Below are 19756 nucleotides of genomic sequence, written 5' to 3' on the forward strand. Positions count from 1 at the left end.
TACACAGTTCATTCATTTTCAGGGTTCCGCACCAAAAGGGTAAAAACGGGACCCTATTACTGAGACTTCGATGTCTGTCCGTCTGTCTGTCCATCTGTCTGTCCGTTTGTCTGTCCGTCTGTCTGTCTCCAGGCTGTAACTCAAGAACCGCTACAGCTAGACTTCTGAAATTTTCACAGATTGTGTATTTTTGGTGCCGCTGTAACAACAAATACTAAAAACAAAATAAAGTTAAGATTTAAGGGGGGCTCCGATACAACAAACGTGATTTTTTGCCCTTATTGGCTCGTAATCCATAATGGCTACATGTAGACACTTGGAATTTTTACAAAATCCTCAATTATATGTGTACTTAATAATTTTAATAACTAAATTAAAAAAAAAATTAAGGGGTACTCCCATACAAAAAACTCAATTTTTCCCTAATTCCGCTCTGTACCTAACGGTACGGATCCCTTCGTGCGCGAGTCCGACTCGCACTTGGGCGATTTTTTCTGTGTTTCACGTTATTCTAAGACGGATAAGCAAGATTGTTACAATTAGGCACAATTTACTGAATGGAAGCGTCAATTTCGCCTCATGCGAGCGAATTGGCAACGGAGTATTCCGCAGAATTCCGCGGAAGACGCGTGTCCAATTTTTTTTGCTCGTATTTAATATTTTGTTTATTATCTATGTGTGTTGTATGTTATGTGCTATGTGTTATGTTGCAAAAAGTCGCTTCAATTCCATTCCGCGTATAAATGGTTAATTTATCTAGGAGCTCAGGTATTTCTTAATAATAACTGACATTTGAGCAAACCTTTGAAATATATATAAAATTCAATCAAGTGTACACTCTCTATATAGAGTTTGTCTATATAGAGCGCTCCTGGTGCCCTCACGTATATTGTATAGTAGATCGATTGGCTGATCAACTGATTGTCTGACAAGTAAGATGATCCATGCGTCGGATGGGCATGTAAAAAGTCGGTCCTGCGCCTGATCTCTCGCCAGTCGTGTCGGTCGTTCGTCCCACTGGTTATGAGAGTAAAGGAAAAGAGAGTGCTCTTGTGACTGCGCACACACTTGGACACTATAAAATCACTCCTGCGTAACTGGCTTAGTTTCAATGAAACCGGCCACCGTCATCGAAACGGGTGTAGGAGTTATTATTATTGTAGCAGATCGATAATGCCCAGTTATTGGAATGTTTGTGCCATCTGCGCTTTTACTTTTTTATAGATAGTTCCAACATAAGATCCTTTATTTTATGAGCTGTTTGAGTTTTTTAAATCATTTCGATTTGATTGATTGATTGTCTTTAGCGATAACGTTGGATACTGAAACTATGCGTACAAAATATTTTTTCTTTTTAAAGTACTGACTGTGACTAGTTTCATTACTAGTCTAAGTTTTTTTAATATAGTGATTTACTTATACAAAAAAAAGGAAATATACTACATATTAATGTTTTTTACTATTCAGTTTTTTATTCAACCTACCGTGCCAAGTTGAAAAATCCGTTACATTCATTGTACATTACACAAGGTGGATACTTATCACTTCCTCGCTTTCGACACAACACGGATTATAAATTAGGCTGTTAATGTCCTTGATAAGGCCGTGTTCTCACGTGAATAAACAACCTGACACGCGAAACCTAGGTCTAAAGTTCATTTATACTAATACGATATTTAAAATTTAAAAAAGTGTTGAGTACCTGGAAAAAACTGGTGATAGTTTATCATGCAAACTGTAGAGTCCCTTCTAAGTAAACTTTGCACAAGTGAAACTTAAGATTTTGATAGAGCTTTTTTGTTGAAAACTGACATGATGAATTGATGATGAGTTCAGATTACACTCACTGCTAATATATAATTTTCGTATTTTTTATTTTCTTAATTTCAACTTGTTTAGCCAATTCTTAATATCGAACCCCTATAAATGACTATTTTAGTACCTGAATCGTTTTAAGTGACCTATCACGAAAAACCTTTTATACACTTCCTAATACCTAAATAGTTAAAGCGCTAAGTTAAGCACTTAAATTCCGATGACTTTATAACCTAATTATTCAGGCATTTTTTTTATTTAAACACTCAATATTTAAATAATGTAAAGTATTATTTAAATACATAAAATATTATGCTATACGATCTTCTGGTTTTCTCTATCAAGCGTCTTTTCCAAAGACACAACATGGTACGGTATAGGTATCCCTTTATTAGTACGAGGGTGAGAAATTAAAATAATTTTAAGATTTTGTTGTTATTCCTTCTTTCTATTATATTATTTACGAACTTTCGCCCGCGGCTTCGCTCGCGTTAAGAAGTATTATTGTATACAAACTTCCATCCCCTTTTTTAACCCCTTGGGGGTAGAATTGATCAAAATCCTTTTTAGCGGATGCCTACGTCATAACATCTACCTACATGCCAAATTTCAGTCCGATCTGTCCAGTGGTTTAGGCTGTGCGTTGATAGATCATCATGTCAGTCAGTCACCTTTGAGTTTTATAATAATAAAAAGAGCTTTTGCCCGCGGCTTGTCTCATATACAAACTTTCATCTCCTATTTGAAACCCTTGGGTTACTACTATGTCAATCAGTCAGTCAGTCACCTTTGAGTTTTATATATATACAAGCTTTTGCCCGCGGCTTCGCTCGCGTTATAAAGTATTATTATATACAAACTTTCATCCCCTATTTGAACCTCTTGGGGTTGGAATTTATCAAAATCCTTTCTTAGCGGATGCCTACGTCATAACATCTACCTGCATGCCAAATTTCAGCCCGATCCGCCCAGTGGTTTGGGCTGTGCGTTGATAGTTCACTATGTCAATCAGTCAGTCACCTTTGAGTTTTATATATTACGAGCTTTTGCCCGCGGCTTCGCTCGCGTTAAGAAGTATTATTATATACAAACTTTCATCCCCTATTTTACCCCCTTAGGGGGAGAATTTTTTAAAATCCTTTCTTAGCGGATGCCTACGTCATAACATCTACCTGCATGCCAAATTTCAGGCCGATCCGTCCAGTGGTTTGGGCTGTGTGTTGATAGATCACTATGTCAATCAGTCAGTCACCTTTGAGTTTTATATATATAGATTAAGAATCTATATCCATACTAATATTATAAATGCGAAAGTATCTCTGTCTGTCTGTCTGTCTGTCTGTCTGTCTGTCTGTCTGTCTGTCTGTCTGTCTGTCTTGCTTTCACGCCAAAACTACTGAACCGATTGCAATGAAATTTTGTATACAGTTATTCTAGAGTCTGAGAAAGGACATAGGCTACATTTTGATGTGGGAAAATATCTTATTTCCATGAAAATTTCGATGAAAATGAATTCGCATTGCGCGTGGCCAGCGCTCATCCCGGGGGTCCTGGGTTCGAGTCCCGCAGGCGGAACAAAAAGTTTTCGATTTTCCTGGGTCTTGGATGTGTATTAAAATAAAATTTCAAAAATCTTAAACATATTTTATGTATAATATTATAAAAAATCCAGAAATATATCGATGGAATGAACATTTTAGTTCTAATACGATTCAACAGATGGCGTTTTATTTTTTACTTTATTGTAACATAGAACTAATCATACTTATTAGTTAGTATGTTTTTGTTTATAGTTTTTAATACGTTAGAATATGATGTTTAATCCATACTAATATTATAAATGCGAAAGTATCTCTGTCTGTCTGTCTGTCTGTCTGTCTGTCTGTCTTGCTTTCACGCCAAAACTACTGAACCGATTGCAATGAAATTTTGTATACAGTTATTCTAGAGTCTGAGAAAGGACATAGGCTACATTTTGATGTGGGAAAATATCTTATTTCCATGAAAATTTCGATGAAAATGAATTCGCATTGCGCGTGGCCAGCGCTCATCCCGGGGGTCCTGGGTTCGAGTCCCGCAGGCGGAACAAAAAGTTTTCAATTTTCCTGGGTCTTGGATGTGTATTAAAATAAAATTTCAAAAATCTTAAACATATTTTATGTATAATACTAGCTGTTGCCCGCGACTTCGTCCGCGTGGACTTTAGTTTATAGCGCGCGGTGTCAACAAAATTTGTGTCAAATTTAAAAACTTTTTAAAACCCTGGTAAGTGCTTCCGGTGTAGCGCGGCCCTTAATTAATCAAAATACCCAAACTGCTATGCAGTGTGCACATAATCTATACTAATATTATAAATCCGAAAGTATCTCTGTCTGTCTGTCTGTCTGTCAGTCTCGCTTTCACGCCAAACGCCAAAAGTATCTCTGTCTGTCTGTCTGTCTGTCTGTCCGTCCGTCAGTCTCGCTTTCACGCCAAACGCCAAAACTTCCGAACCGATTGTAATGAAATTTTGTATACAGATAGTCTAAAGCCTGAGAAAGGACATAGGCTACTTTTTTAATGGAAAAAGGGTTGTAAGGGGGTGAAAATGCGTAAATTTGTTCAAATTAAGTTAGTTCCAACAATTCATAATAGATGGCGCCGTGCGTCTTCTACATCGCGATGACGCTTGCTCAAAAGTCTTTCTATAAGACGTGGTATCATCTTACATTTAAGTTTCGATTTTTTTCGATTGTTATATCTATTCTACGGTATTAAATAACTCAGTACTTTATCTGTGCAGTGACGTAACCTTGAATCTATCAATGATAAATAGTTTATGGGTAAAGTTGTGTAATTGGAGGGCTAAATAAGCTTTAAAATTTGGCATAAAATATAAAGTTTAATATAAAAAAATGAAATACTTATTGTGTGCACACTGCACAGCTGTATTGATTTAAGGGGTACCAGGGTTTTTTTATAAAAGCTTTTGACACCAATTTTGTTGACATCGCGCGCTATAAACTGAAGTCCACGCGGACGAAGTCGCGGGCAACAGCTAGTATCATAATAAGTGGTTGCCGTCTGCCGAACGGTAACCAAAATATTATAAAGGCGAATGTTTCGTTCTTTATGAACTTAACCAAGAAATGAGCGAACTTATTGTCTGTTTTCGTTTCCTAGAGTTATATCTAAATAAGGGATAGTGGGTTTAGATTATTATAACAGGCAATTGGCCTACCGGCTACCACATACTCCCATCACTGCAACCCCCTGTATCACCAGGATCAAAAGTGGTAACCAACCACGAAAACCCTTTGATATGATCTCAGGGGTGCCCGAGGGACGAGCTTAATCTGTCTTGGGACCCGCAACGAAATTAATCAGAAGAAAGGTAGGAGGAGTAGGAGCTATAATATCCAATTTTGTAGTTGAGATAACCCACTAACCAACTGTCTCCTAAACTCCGATCTAACAGAGTTACACAAAAAGTATTCGAAAGTCTATTGAAGACTATCACAACAGTTCAATTAAAACGTTGATCGAGTTTCACTCCGAGAGCGAAAACGCTATTGATACAGTCGCCAGCAGATACGAGATATTTTGAACCCAATTGCTGAGACAAAACTGTTGCTTTGATTGTCAGTGCCATATCATTACCGGGCCGGTGTCGGCGCCAGTAAGTATAATGGCGTGCGATATATTTTCATACATTTGTGCTTCCCCGACACCGACGCCGGCGCCGACACCGTGCCGGTGCCGGTGACGGTGCCGGGTCGGCTAGTGGAAAAACGCCCATTGACGAGACAATGCTACAATTGGTAAATGGTAGTAGGTAAAAGACGCGTAAGTACTCCCCGTTGACTTCAGTTAGTCTGTTAGACGGAAAATTTTCTGCATGCGAAATTTTTCGTCTGTAAAACAACATTAATATTTTAATTTCATGAGATTAAAATATGAAAAGGGCTTGAAGCGCTGACTATATCGTATATCGTGTAATCAAATAAATTATTTGAAACCAGTAGTAATTATGTTCATATTACATGTTGATTTAGAATATTAATTGTCTGTTCCCGCTTAATTCAATTTCATTTAAAATTTATACACAGAACCAAACATAATATCTACTGATATTAATGTAAAGTGTAGACTGTCTGTCTGTTACATTTTCACTCTTAAAATACTAAACCGATTTCGAATAAAAGTCTACGATAATCCCGAGATCGGGCATAGTTTTTGGAACGAAGTTCCTTATCGCGCGTTCGGCGTCAAGGATATTTGACCTCGACACTTTTTTATTAGTAGCTGCATGGTAGAGGCAGAGGACGTTGATAGTATTCCTGTGCGTCAAAAGATGGCGTTTGTTTAATAATCTTTTTGAGTGTATATTGTATACAGGTTTTTTGAACATAAGAAATAACTTCGTTCCATTCGGGTGTCCCTTGACACCTCTCAAGTTTTTTATCTCAAAGATGTACTGACTTCCGCGAGGTAAAGTACTCTAAGGGATCCGACCTCACAGCTTGTACATCGCGCTTGCAAACTGAACGCCGGAAGTCGCGACTTTTACGCTTTCTTTCATTTTCGACCCTTTTCCAGTTAATAAATTTCCTTTCATTATCTTCATTCGAAGTTACTGTAATAGGCTTAAGAATTTGAATTTTAAAATGAACACCTGCGCTCAACCCAGCCCAAGTGCCCCCGGACTATTAAATTATTCCCAAAACTCGACCGACTATTTTACGGCCTAACATTACAGGTTTATGAGAATCTTTGTGAATTGGTAATACGAGCAGTAAGTGGATGAAGTACCTTCAATTTAAAATGATAGTTTTATTGTATATTTGGAGACTTAAGGACCAGGAACAATATTTGAAATCAACAGATGCGGGTTCTAGATATTAATATATCTTGCCATGGGCTTACCCAGGGGGGATCATGTTGAAGTCACTACTAAATGTCTTATCTAGTACTTTTATCTATAAAAATTAAAAATTTATAAAACGACGAATGTTTGCCAGTTGTTTGCAATACAACTAAAAATTATTAATTTTCATTCTTTATAAACACCAAGCTTTTAAAAATCTGCATCTATCTATACATAGATTCCACATTTTGTTGCTTTGCTAGAATATGATGAAGTGCGTAAGTTACAAGGTTTGTTCAAGTTATAAGGGGAAAAATATAAGTAATTACCTCTTATGTTGTAAAATACCCGATTCATCCACTCATGTCTTCAAATAACATAATATTGTTATTATGTTACATAATTCTACCCTACTATTAACTATATTGACATAATCCTACCCAATAACATAGGTCGGTCAATCTTCGATTTTTTCGATTTCAATTTCTTAGATGGTACACTTGGTACACAATTAGGCCAACCGCGTACATACGTTTTCCGTATGCAATTTCCGAATTCTTTTTCCATATTCGGACACCCGATTTCATGGTATCAGTAGAAAATACATTAACTGCCGCACACGTTCATTTTCTTGGTACGGAACGAATTCCGCACGTACGTTTCATTTTTCAAGTGCAAGCCGGCGCGTTCGCACGTGAAAAAACCGAACGTTTGCGCTAGTCTCTCGGAATTTCTAGTACGGAAAACGAATTCCGAAATCATATGCGGCCAGCCTAACTGTCAGTGACTGTCCGTATTTTCGTCAGTAATAGCCAATCCCCGAGGATCGTGCTGTAAGCCCCCGGCCAGTATTAGTTCCGTCTAATTGAGTATTATGATCCCACGGTACCCTATTTCACGAAACATGGCTGGGATTTTATCATAAAAAGTCGTGAATATTTGTAAAACAAGCTTATTTCCGCGACTTTGTCCGCGTAATTACTACTAATAGGTAACAGATAGAATAGACAACACACTTAGAATTTTGTTTGGAATGAGAATATTTTTACATTATTATAAACGAACTCTGGCTTAACAATTGTTAAGAGTGTGTGGCAGCTCAAGCCGGTGGTTTGAATCCCGCTGCAAAACAAATTGTTTTCAATGTTTCTGTATTAAAATGATTTCAATGTGTATTAAATATTATGTGTATGATAATTATAATAAAAATTCTTAAATATTTGTACTATACAAAAGTATTAATATATATTTCCTTTGTCTGGCACCTGTTACACAAGTCCTTCAGGTAGTTAGCACGGGGCCAGACTAACGTGGTGTGAAGCGTCCATAGATATTATTATTATTATTATAATTATAATTATTGTTACTGCAATGATAGACAATAAGTGTCCCACACGTACCAAAACCACACCGTCGCAACAAAATGTGGCTATCTGTCACACGCACGCGGTTGATAACGACTGGAAAATGTGTTTTTTTATTTTTTATTTTCAATACAAAGTATATGGCCGACCACGTGGTGTTGTTGTGGTACGTATGGAACAGAGGGCTTTTAGGTTGAGGGCTGTCCAAACGTACGTATAGGGAGACATAATTTTTTTTCAAACAAATGTTTTTGTTCTAGACACAACTTTTTGACAACGTTTCTGTCAATGTTCTAATATTATGACGTATGAAACATGTCGAATTTAGGTCGAATCATTTACTGTATGCGCTAGTAGCGCCCTCTGCTCACATATACGTAATATACCCTATTATATTTTCTTCTCTTTTACTTCGTCGTAGTCGGTTCAATGTTTCTAGACATTTCCTCATCTTCTCTTATCTTTTCAGAGACGGACACAATGGAACAGAAGGTGTCGATAATGCTCAATGGCGAGGAGTCCGAGCTTTACTTTGTTAACTGCACTAGTGTCAAGGTAATATAATTAGGGTCAAATTATACTGTAACACGACTCTGCGTTTTTTGATAGGTCATTCTAAAAGCTACGATGATATAGTTCGAAATTTTTAACCATTGAGTTACACGTACTTATATCAATGGAATTTTTCACCTAATAATAATTTTGACAGATCAGTAAATAACCTCTAATATTCCAAGTCTTAATAATGACAGTTTTAAAAATATTTTTATCAATATATCCAGAAATAATGCAAAACATTCAATTAGTGATGCTTTAACAGTTTATACTATAGCAAGCATAATATTGTAAATACGATATTACCCAACAAAATTCTAAGGTGCCAATAATGCGATGACTGCCAATAATTGTTTCAGATTATCCTAAAACGGTTTTTTTTCTCCAGGAGGAAATCGACAGGTGTGAGCCGCCCGATGCGTTCGTGATAATCTACTCCGTGGTGGATAAGTCTTCGTTCACGCGAGCTGAGCAGGAGTTGATCAGGCTGCTGGACACTGACCTACTACGCGCACGACCGGCGCTGCTGGTGGGAAACAAGATAGACCTGGCCAGGAGCAGAGCTGTGTCTACACAGGGTAATGATATTTAAAATTACAATAAATATTTCTGGTAGTACATAACATTTTAAGCTGCTAGTGGAGAACAAAATTGACTTGACGAGAAGCAGAGCTATGTCTACACAGGATAGTGAGATATTTAACCTAGAACTAGTTGTTGTTGTGCAACAATCACAAAAGGTCTAGCCAGAAGCAGTGATGCTTCTACACAAGGTTACTCTTAGGTTACGTTTAGGTTACTTTTAGGTTAAAATATAGAACTAGACTGGCCTTCGTACCAAAATTTGGCAAAATGCACCCGAACTGCGTGGCATCAAATTGATACACTTCGTGGTGAACAAGTCCTTGTTCACGCGACCGGAACAGAAGTTGATCAGTCTGCTAGACACCAACCTGTTGCGCGCGAGACCGGCGCTGCTGGTGGGGAGCAAGATAGACCTTGCCAGGAGCAGAGCTGTGTCTACACAGGGTAATGATATATTTAACCTAGAACTAGTTGTTTCCCGCAAATTTTTGCATAAAAATTGGTCTGGCCAGGAGCAGAGATGCCTCTTCATTTTGCGGGCGGCTGGTAATAATTTCTAGGTTTAAACATAGAACTAGACTTACCTTTAAAGTTGTACCAAAATTCGGGACTATGATCCAGAATTTCCTGGCATCAAGACAATCCATACTTACAATCCAAAATTAAAATTATACCCGGGACGGTGGTTTTGATGAGTTTATGCCTTGCTTTCGCATGTTAATTTTCGCGCGTACGCAAACATCTTAAAAATATATCGCCTACGTCGTAGCACCATCTACGCCCGTAGACCTCTACGGTCGTAGAGAAGCTACGACGCATCACAAAACATCGCTGGCCCCGGGCAATAAAGGCGTAATATAAAAAATAGTTTTGTTCAGGAGAGACAAAGTAAGCTATCTTGTTTATAGTGCAGCGTACAGTGGTCCAAAACAAATGTGTGATGCCTCTTATTAAAGTTAATTTTATTACCTATTTAACCATATCAAAATAATTGTAATAGTATAAAAAAATATTTAAATAATTGAAAAAAGTATAATACAACTAAAAAGCGATATTTTTTCAATTGTAACATTGTTTATTGACTTTTAAGAAACACCAAACCGCTTGAGATTTACGGCTGTAAGAACAAAATACGACGTATTTTTCGCTTTAGATTTTGAGCGTACCAGCCGATTACTCCGTTCTTCTGGGGAATCTTACAGCGAAAGCTTAGTTGTATCGTATCTTCACCGGTTTTTATAGTTATGTTTCATAGAGTAATGCAAGAATACAGTTTTAGTCGTAAGAGAATTTTCGATTCAATAAAGCTTTTGTCATTTAACATACCCAAATATTATTTTAAAAATATGAAATAAATAGGGGTGATAGACTAATACTCAGAGAAGCTAAAAATCAAATAACATTAAAAAGGGCGTAACTGGCGTTTACCGCTTTGTTGCCCGGGGCCAGCGACATGATATAACAATTATAGACAGAGTCTTTCTGTCTATTGTGTTATCTATACTAATATTATAAAGAGGTAAACTTTGTTTGTTTGTTTGTTTGTTTGTTTAATTGTAATGAATAGGCTCAAACTACTGGACCGAGTTTAAAAATTCTTTCACCATTTGAAAGCTACATTATTTACGAGTAACATAGGCTACTTTTCATTTTGGAAAATACAGGGTTCCGAAAGATATTTTGATTTTTCTGACACAAGGTGAAAAAAATCAACCAGAAAATTTTGTTATTTTGCGTACGCTGCCTAAACTATAAAAGATAGAACCATAAAATGTTCAAAGTAAATGTAGATCTTATAAATATCTACAAAAATGTCCGCGACACACTACACCTATCTATGTCGATTGAGGCACAACAACCATTTTTTTATTTAAAAATCTTGATTTTTTTGTGGGCTACATTTAAACGCATTTATTTTACTCATGCTGAGAATCCTTATCAAAATAAATTATTTCATCACTAAGTACAGTTTGTGTAGATAATATTTTGTCTTTGAATAATTAAAATTGGACGTTTGGTTTAGAAGTTATGGTGAAATTAAAAATTGCGATTTACGCCCGTTTCGAAGTGGGCGCTAAGTACCAACTACCAAGGCGCGCAGTACTAGCGAAGATTATGACCGGCCCTGCAGCTGGTGAATTAGCTCATATACTTACCAAGAATACCAATGATCCCTACTGATATTACCTATACCCTTCAAAAGGCTCCAATTTCCTGTAAAAAAATCTTTTGCACTAACGATAAATTAATCCCAGGGCCAAACATTCAAATTAGTAGGAATAGATTTACGATTATTATTTTTTAACAAAAAATTGAACCCGACTTCCAAGGAAAAAACAATATTCTTAAAATGACCTAAAAAGTATGAAATAATTCTAATTATTCATTAGTGCCTTTTTCAAAATTCGACTAAATCTCAACGAATTCTGTACTATAATTTCATTCGTTTGAAGTAATAGTACCAATAATTGGGTCATAATGTGATGACCCATGGTGTAATTATGGTTGTAATTATAATGATTAATCAAATTGATGTGTTGGCTTATGCTTTCAGTTGTTTAAATAACACCGAATCCCCGAACCTGTATCTATAAGGATTCAATAGTTCTGTTCGGTACCTTCAGATTCAGGGTATAACCTGGTACGAAGTCTTACTTTTTGGTAGCATTCACCTCAAATGCTTCAGAAAAAATCGAAATCACTATATGTTTCCATACAAATTTCAACGAGTCCTCTCGATTCCTCATGGATGCCATCATCAGATCACCACTTTTGTGAACATGGTACGAAATTTGAATTCAACCCTGTACAACGACAAAAGAATCATGAAAATCGGTCAACAAACGGTGAAGTTATAACCTCCTCCTTTTTGGAAGTCGGTTAAAAATAATGTTTTACGTATGGGCACAGAATATAATACGAGTATATTATTAGTAGGTATGGGTAACTTTACATTGCCCTATTACGAGTCGGGGGGGTCGAGTTACGAAAATAACAAAACGTCAAATGTTGTTTATAGAGAAGCTCTACAAAAATCGCTTTAGTTATCTGTCCTAAAACAACGGGTTGCACTCCGGGACTACCGTCAGAAGTGAAAACTTATTAATTATTATTAATTACATTTAAATATTCTCATCATTAACAACTTTAACATCCACAGAAAGATAATCTTACAGCCTGCGGATAATGACTGCGTCGTCGATGTTAATGTCGGTGTTTGTGAATTGACCTGGGAATCATTTTGCTGACCGTGTCTTTCCTGGGTAGGCTTTTTGCGAATTGCAGCGGTAACTGACATCTACGCGAGCCGAGCCGCGGGCGACCGCTAGTAATGGTAAAAAAATTATGGTATTACTAGGGTCGTAAATATTAAAAATATGATCGGCAAACGAGCAGATGTGTCGCCTGATGGTAGGTCAAACCATAATATACTGTTGCTTCTACTACACTAAAATTTAAAAGATCTAGTTTAGACTCCAATAACATTATAATAATCATTTTACACCAGAATCAAAATAACTTTATTATAATTAAGTTTAATAATTATTAAAATAACAAAGTTAATAAAATAATTACCTAGGTTCACCAATGCTTGGCACGTTTCGATCGAAGCGACATAGTATAATATTATGTAGTTAATTGTACTTGAAAGCTATTATAATATGTGATATAATATTATGTAAAGTGAGCCCACGTCAAGACGATAACGACCCTTCAACGCTTCCCTCTTGTACCCTCTTTAATATTATGTTGACATAGAGTATAGATATAGTATAGATAAAATAATTACAAGAGTATAATTTTGATATATCTTCAATTTTTAAAAGAACGAATTAGGTGTTCATTAAAATGTTACTTTCTTTCGAAGTAAGTTCTTTTTTCAGATTTAACGTATTTCTTTACAAAATTTCATCAAAGTAGGTGCAGTAGTTAAAGCGTGAAAAGCTAGATTTGAAAGATTTTACGTGACGTTTAAGCTTAAGGTTGTAGAATAGAATAATATGGCAAACATTTCATAATGGTCTTGTTTAACAAAACAAATTTAGCATTGTGCCAAGGAAAGTTAAAATAAAAGAATGTCTATTCATTATTAAAAATTAAAATTTGATCTTATCGTTAATATTAAATTAAACATGGCTGCTACACCACAGACTAAGTATAGTCGTTACGTCAAAAATGACAGCTCAATTTTCCCCCCAAACGCGAACAAATACGATACTTCATTATCCACCATTATGAAAGAAATTGCTTAAAAATGACGTTAGAATTACAGAAGCTGCCCAAATCTTGTTTCCTTTTGTAAACAACATTTCGCTTCTTCCATTCATCCTTGATAAATGGAAAAATGTTTGATAGACAAATTGTTCAATGTGTAATTTGGGCAAACAACTTCGTATATTATTAGTATTCGTATGTTATAACTTTTTGTTTTGTTGCAAATTAAAAGCACCCTCGAATAGGGCAGGCATATTCGATATTAAAACCCCTGTTTTTATTATGTTGAAAGCCTAATCACAAGGCTATACTAAGATCAAAATCCTATATTGTTTTTTTAAGTGTGTAACGGCCGTTTTCCAAGATATTTAATTATTACCGTCCTCAACTTTAAAATAATGTCCTGGAGCACAGAATATATATTAGTAGTACCAACCTGGAGGCGACGAACATAGTTCTGTCAATCGTGCGTTAATATGACTAATTTCAATGTTGACTAAAGTATTTTTGTCCACAGACGGCAAATGCATGGCGTGCACATACAAGGCGAAATTCATCGAGGTGTCAGTGGGCATCAACCACAACGTCGACGAACTGCTAGTCGGAATCCTCAACCAGATTCGTCTAAAAAAGCAGCAGTATTCCGCCGACGGTGGACGAGAGTCGTCGCCCGCGCACTGGTACAAGTCCCGAGGCGTAGTGAGGGCCAGCATGAAAGCGCGCCAAATGTTAACCTGGATCTTCGGCAAAGAGGATTCCAAATTCAAAAACTGTGAGAACCTTAACGTCCTGTGAGTGGAGAGCGAAGGCCCCGTGTTTGTGTAGGACATTCCAAGCGGGGACGCTAGTATAATTAAAAACGTACAAATGTCACTTTGACAGCTGACAGGTCGTACTTTTAATGCTACTTAAGCCAAAGGGTAAGGGATGGGTGATCCTTATAATTAATTCAAAATTAATTATACCTACTGACACATTAGGATTTTGTGCCAATTTTTTATAACGTAGGTTTAAATAAGGCGTATGAAATACAGTATTTTCCTCTATACTAGCGTAAGATGTAACAGCAATACTAATTTATAATGAGATACAACTGCTTAACGTTTTTGGACCATTCAAAATGTATATTAGGGTTAAGTCGATATTGTGAATTGATGGTTTCGTGCCAAAATATATGCGTGTCGTTTACAAATTACAAAAACGAAACTCTTTTGTGTATTATCGTGTCCTTTGTGAACGTTTTACAAAAAATTGCTGGTCGTTTATCACTCTCTTCACAGAAACGAAAAATGATTTTTTTTTTCCCTCGATTATTAGAAGTGAATGTTATCATTAAGGGTTAAAATCAGTAGACAGAATATAAAAAAATAAATATTTAAAGAGGAAATTGATTCCTAGTCAGTTGACAGACCAACGTTATTTGGTCGGATCAAGTCTATGTAATGTTAATTGTGATCTGTCTGCTGGTTTTGACGTAATGCGACTAAACTACGTAGATCCCCCATCTGCATAGGACTCTCTGACTTTAGTTATCAATTACCTAATCGAGCGAATAGCGAAGTTAAGGTGTGACTAATTCTAAACTTAAATATCATTTAAATGCACTGCTGCATCGCGCGTCATCAGTAACGAAACGTAAAACTAAATAGAGAAACAGACATCCATACCAACTATATCAAGATTGATAGCATTAATAGATAAAGCTGTCAAGTTGTTTTGCAAATGGCGGTGTTATGTTTGGCGTGAAACCACTGTTATTCACGGATTGAAATTATTAATAGATATTACTAAATACGTAAGAACTTTTGATAGTATCCAAATATACCAAAGCTTTCTAACCTTAACATTTTTTAAGAAAACAATAAACCCAGTTTTATAGCCTTTCATATTGAACCATGATGGATAAATTACGACCACGATTGGGCAGTTACAAGCTACGTCGATCGTGGGTAATTAAAGACTAAACAGTCGTGATTGATTGTTTTTGTCCATCATGGGACCATCGTAGAGTGGCTTTACTAGCTTACGACCAAGACAAACTTATTGATACCTCTTAAGCTCGAACTGTTTAGGCCCTAGAGCGTGCCAAAACATCCATACATAGTACATTCATAACATCCTTCTAGGACAGTCCATCAATGACCAAATTGTAGGAATAAAATATAAATTCATATTTTGTCTTTTTTCCGTTATTTCCGATGAAATACATTAGAAAGCAAATACACAATCACAATTTTGACACAGGAGATACAGTGGTGGGAATGTGTGGTGGGCAAAAGCCCGATTTAAAAAAATACACAATCACATGAGAATTTAAAAAAAAGTTTGTATACCTACTTTCCTATTTATATTGTTTTAAATTAATGTCTAGTTACATAATTTTAATTGTATTTATTAGGTGGAATTTATATTCGAATTTTTAACCTCGTTAACTCGTTAATTCGATCGTGGGAAAACGAGACACAATAGATATTCTATTGTGTCTCGTTCACCGGTGAGCGTATGGGGCTTGATGTATTAAAGGTTGCAAGAGCTTAAAATAGATTTTCAGTATGTCGTTTTCGGTTTTATTAATATTTATTTGGCATCTTCATCTAGTAACGTCATAGTTATTAAATTAATATAATCCAATGTTATCCAAACCTCCAATCAGGGTCCTATATTTATTCCATCCAAAACTCCTAAATACATATACTCTACATCACTACGATTAGAACTAAGGGTAGTTTAAGCTATTTTGTTAAGGCAGTAAATGTGCAGTTGCAAAGCAGTCAGCGTGAACAGTCAAGGTGTGTAGACAGTAAGTCCATTTATCCATTTTTTAATATTAACTTTTATCTTCATTGCAAATATTAAGCTAAAATGTTTGTTTTACAACGGATGATTAATACTAGAATAATAAGCTAGTTACTGCAGTTTTCATTTGATATTATATTTTATTAATAATCTATTTGTAAAATTAGTGTTTCAGTACAATTTGAACGAAGACGATGGGTAAAATTTAAAACCATCAATGAATGCTTTTTAAATGGACGTACTTATATTGCATATTTAAATCGGTTTTATGTTACCTGTAATTTATAAGTAAGTTATTATAAATGTACATAAAATCATGCAAACGCACCTACGGATTTGACTCAAATGTATAAATAAGTGTAACCTCAAACTTCCCAAAAAGTGGCCACTGCCAATTTTTACCTGCGTAAAGAAAGCGTTTTTTTAATAACTAAGGCAGCATAAAGTCTGTCTTAATTATAACTTGAAAATAAATTAATATTGGGTATGTTCCGAAAAATACAACAGTGACATGGCCAGTGCTTATGACGTATAAATTCAACGCCATACTATTCTCGAAATACACGCCAGTAACATAATGAAGCAAAATATGACTTTGTTGAGATGCCTTTATACTACGTCACACTTGTCTCACCAGTATAATATGGCGTCAGAGATGACGTCTTGAGCACTAGCCGATATACTGAGTTTTATTTAGGAACCCAGGCATTGTTAAACATATCTAACAATGACGTTGGTTTCGGTATCCAATTTGATGTCTAAGCCTGAGTTGCCGCACCTTTAAAATTAGCATTTTCCATGGTAGCCCAATGTAATGAGAGGCTTTTAAGGCCCCCATGATATCATATGGGGAGGCCGATTATGCATTCACAGGTGGAACGCACAATATTTGGTCGGATCGGCCTGCGATCAGTCCGACCTGACCGATCGGCGACCTGGATATAGAGTCCTTAAAAACCTCTCTCTAAGATTTTTCTAAAAAGTCCCGCTTTCTTCCCTATCATGTTAACTACAAGACGTGTAATTGTAACACCAATATTATTTTTATTAACCAGTGCCTTTAATTGTATGTAAAACCAACTTAAGGACGAATTTTATTTACATTTAAGGATGTAAATTATTCCTATTAATAATTTATATTAAGAATTATTTATATTGTTGTTAAATGTTGTCTTATTAGGTGTTGTCGCTTTGAAACTTTTGTATACCTATATTATTTTACTGCAGGACGCCACAGTATAAGTATAATTATACTTAGTAGTTTATCTTTATAGTTTATACCATCTTCAGCACGCACACATAGCCGTGATATCGGCAAACTTAATAGAGCAAAACATCTTAATTATTATTATATCAGTCCGCGCGAAAATAAATCCTTGTATCAGTGTAGAGCTAGTTCAGAGTTACCTTACTAATTGTGTCTATACTGTGATGTTACTATCATCTTAGTTTAAGAGCCTCTTATTATATTTGATGTGTTCTTCCTACAGGTCTTTATGGCTAAGTGTGAATCATTATTTGAAACATCACACAAACAAAAGTTGTTATTTCTTATGATTCACTTCAAATGGCCATTTTTGACTTGCTGAACTATGCATCATGTTATTTTAAGGCAGTAATAATACTTAGGAATAAATCATTATATCGTAGTTTTTGTTTTTTAATCTCATGGATATCAAAACTATAAGCAAATTCATATCATAGGAATGCTTAGATATATTGAGCCTTCTGCTAAACCTAGGTGATATGTAGACTATGTTTAATATGCATTTTACTATACTGTATTATATACTGTATATCCTGGCCACTGAATATGTAGAGTTTCGGTCGTTCACCTGTTGCTGTTTGCCTCTTTACACGTTCAATTGCATTCGAATCGAAACAGAGAAAGGGAAGAATAGCGATAGGTCGAAAAACTAATTCTACGTGTTCGGCGACCAGGCTCTAGCTATAGTTAGGAACGCGGTACTTATTTAATCGTTTGTTGTTTTGTAAAATATATATTTAATTTAATAGTAAATGTTGAGGGCAATTTCAGTGTTGTTCGTTCACGGTTCAGAACCCTTGCATACTGTCGCAAACGAAAATTTGTCCTATGTCCTTTTTTGGGACTAATAGTATATTTACTTAATCCCGGGAAAGGACATGGAAGATTTTATTTAAACAAAATGTATGGTTGTTGCACATAAAACCATTTTTTGCGCCAAAGCAAGAAACATATTTAAGTAAAAAATAAACGAAGAGTCGTACCTGACTTTAACTCTTTAAATTCAGAATTAGTCGAGTATTTAACTCTACTCTGAATATCACCAGCTCCGAATACTCATTTGACAAATAATAAATGAGATCGGATAAATTTTAATCAAATAATTTCTACTTCAAATATTAAATTTTGGTGAAGGGAAAATGATTTTGAAATCATACCTGGGGTTCCATTTAAAATTCGAATAAGAGGCTACATTCGAGAAAAGAGGCCCGGCCTTTACTTTTGTTTGTAATTGTTTTAAAACCTCTTTGATGAGCTATAATAGCTTTACATTTTTAACTTACTCTTTAGTCACATTCCTATTCTTTCAATATCGCGATGGGCTCTAGCATATTCGAGGTAGCTATGCGACGTGCGAGCCATCGTAAGAACAATACATTTTTTCCAGCAGACGTCTTAGGGTCAATCGATATTGCAACGTGACAAGACAACAAAACTTATCACTCCAATGTTGTAAAATTCAAGTAAGAAAGCTGTTAATTGCAAACTCAAGTACTTATTTTTGTCACGAAAAGCGTTCTCGCCTGTTGTTTTTACTCGGCTAATATGCTAGGGCTATGTCATTTTGTTATTGCTATCATCTTTAATACTGTACCGTGTTACAATAATTTACTGTAATTGTAATAATATTTTATTTGTGCTTTTTTTTGTAAATATTAAACAGATTGACAATAAATTTGATTACTGTACATGTCCTTTTTCATTTACAAGTCCTCAATACTAATCTATTTAAGAAGCTCCTTTACAAGGTATTATATTTATATTTATAATATTATTCGTAAATCGTAATCAAAGCGAAAATCAATTTTCTATGAGACAAAATTTTGACACATTTGACTATAAGCTACGAATAATAAATAGTTTTTATTATTCGTAGACACTATAAGTTTGAAATAGCGAATAGCAAGTACGTACTTACTTAATTTTTAGGAACATAATCCGTAATTTATTGAGTTAAAATTTCTATAAGATAATCTATAAAAGTAATTGTAGTGACTGTGTCATTTTACATACTTATTAACAATACTAGCTAATATTAAGGACAAAATGTGTGTTTACCTGTTGTCACTTCACGGAGTGGAGACAGCGTGAAGACATGAAATTAGGATGGCTTTCTAATACCGAATAGTACGGTTCTCGCGGACCGAAATGCTGGGAAAACAAAGTTGCGTTCGACATTAAGTGCAATATACTGCAATATATTTTTGAATAAACAGCCATGAATAACAAATTAATGTTAACGGTGTAATTCACAGCAAAATAAACAAAATGGCAGCCTCTGTGGGCTCCTCCATTAAAGATTCAGCCCCAAAT

At 35.5% G+C, this 19756-nt stretch overlaps 1 protein-coding gene across 1 annotated transcript in view; it reads left to right on the plus strand.

Moving 5' to 3' along the window:
• LOC121739391 (GTP-binding protein REM 1) overlaps positions 1–14892 on the plus strand; it is a 119216-nt gene extending 104324 nt beyond the window's left edge. The window contains exons 3-5 of the mRNA XM_042131839.1: positions 8495–8580; positions 8969–9158; positions 13898–14892. Of these exons, the coding sequence (XP_041987773.1) occupies positions 8495–8580; positions 8969–9158; positions 13898–14175 (554 nt within the window). The 3' untranslated portion in view covers positions 14176–14892. The remainder of the gene's footprint in view (positions 1–8494; positions 8581–8968; positions 9159–13897) is intronic.
• The last annotated feature ends 4864 nt before the right edge of the window (positions 14893–19756 follow it).

Source organism: Aricia agestis, chromosome Z, assembly GCF_905147365.1.
Source record: "Aricia agestis chromosome Z, ilAriAges1.1, whole genome shotgun sequence".
NCBI classification, from domain to species: Eukaryota; Metazoa; Arthropoda; class Insecta; order Lepidoptera; family Lycaenidae; genus Aricia; species Aricia agestis.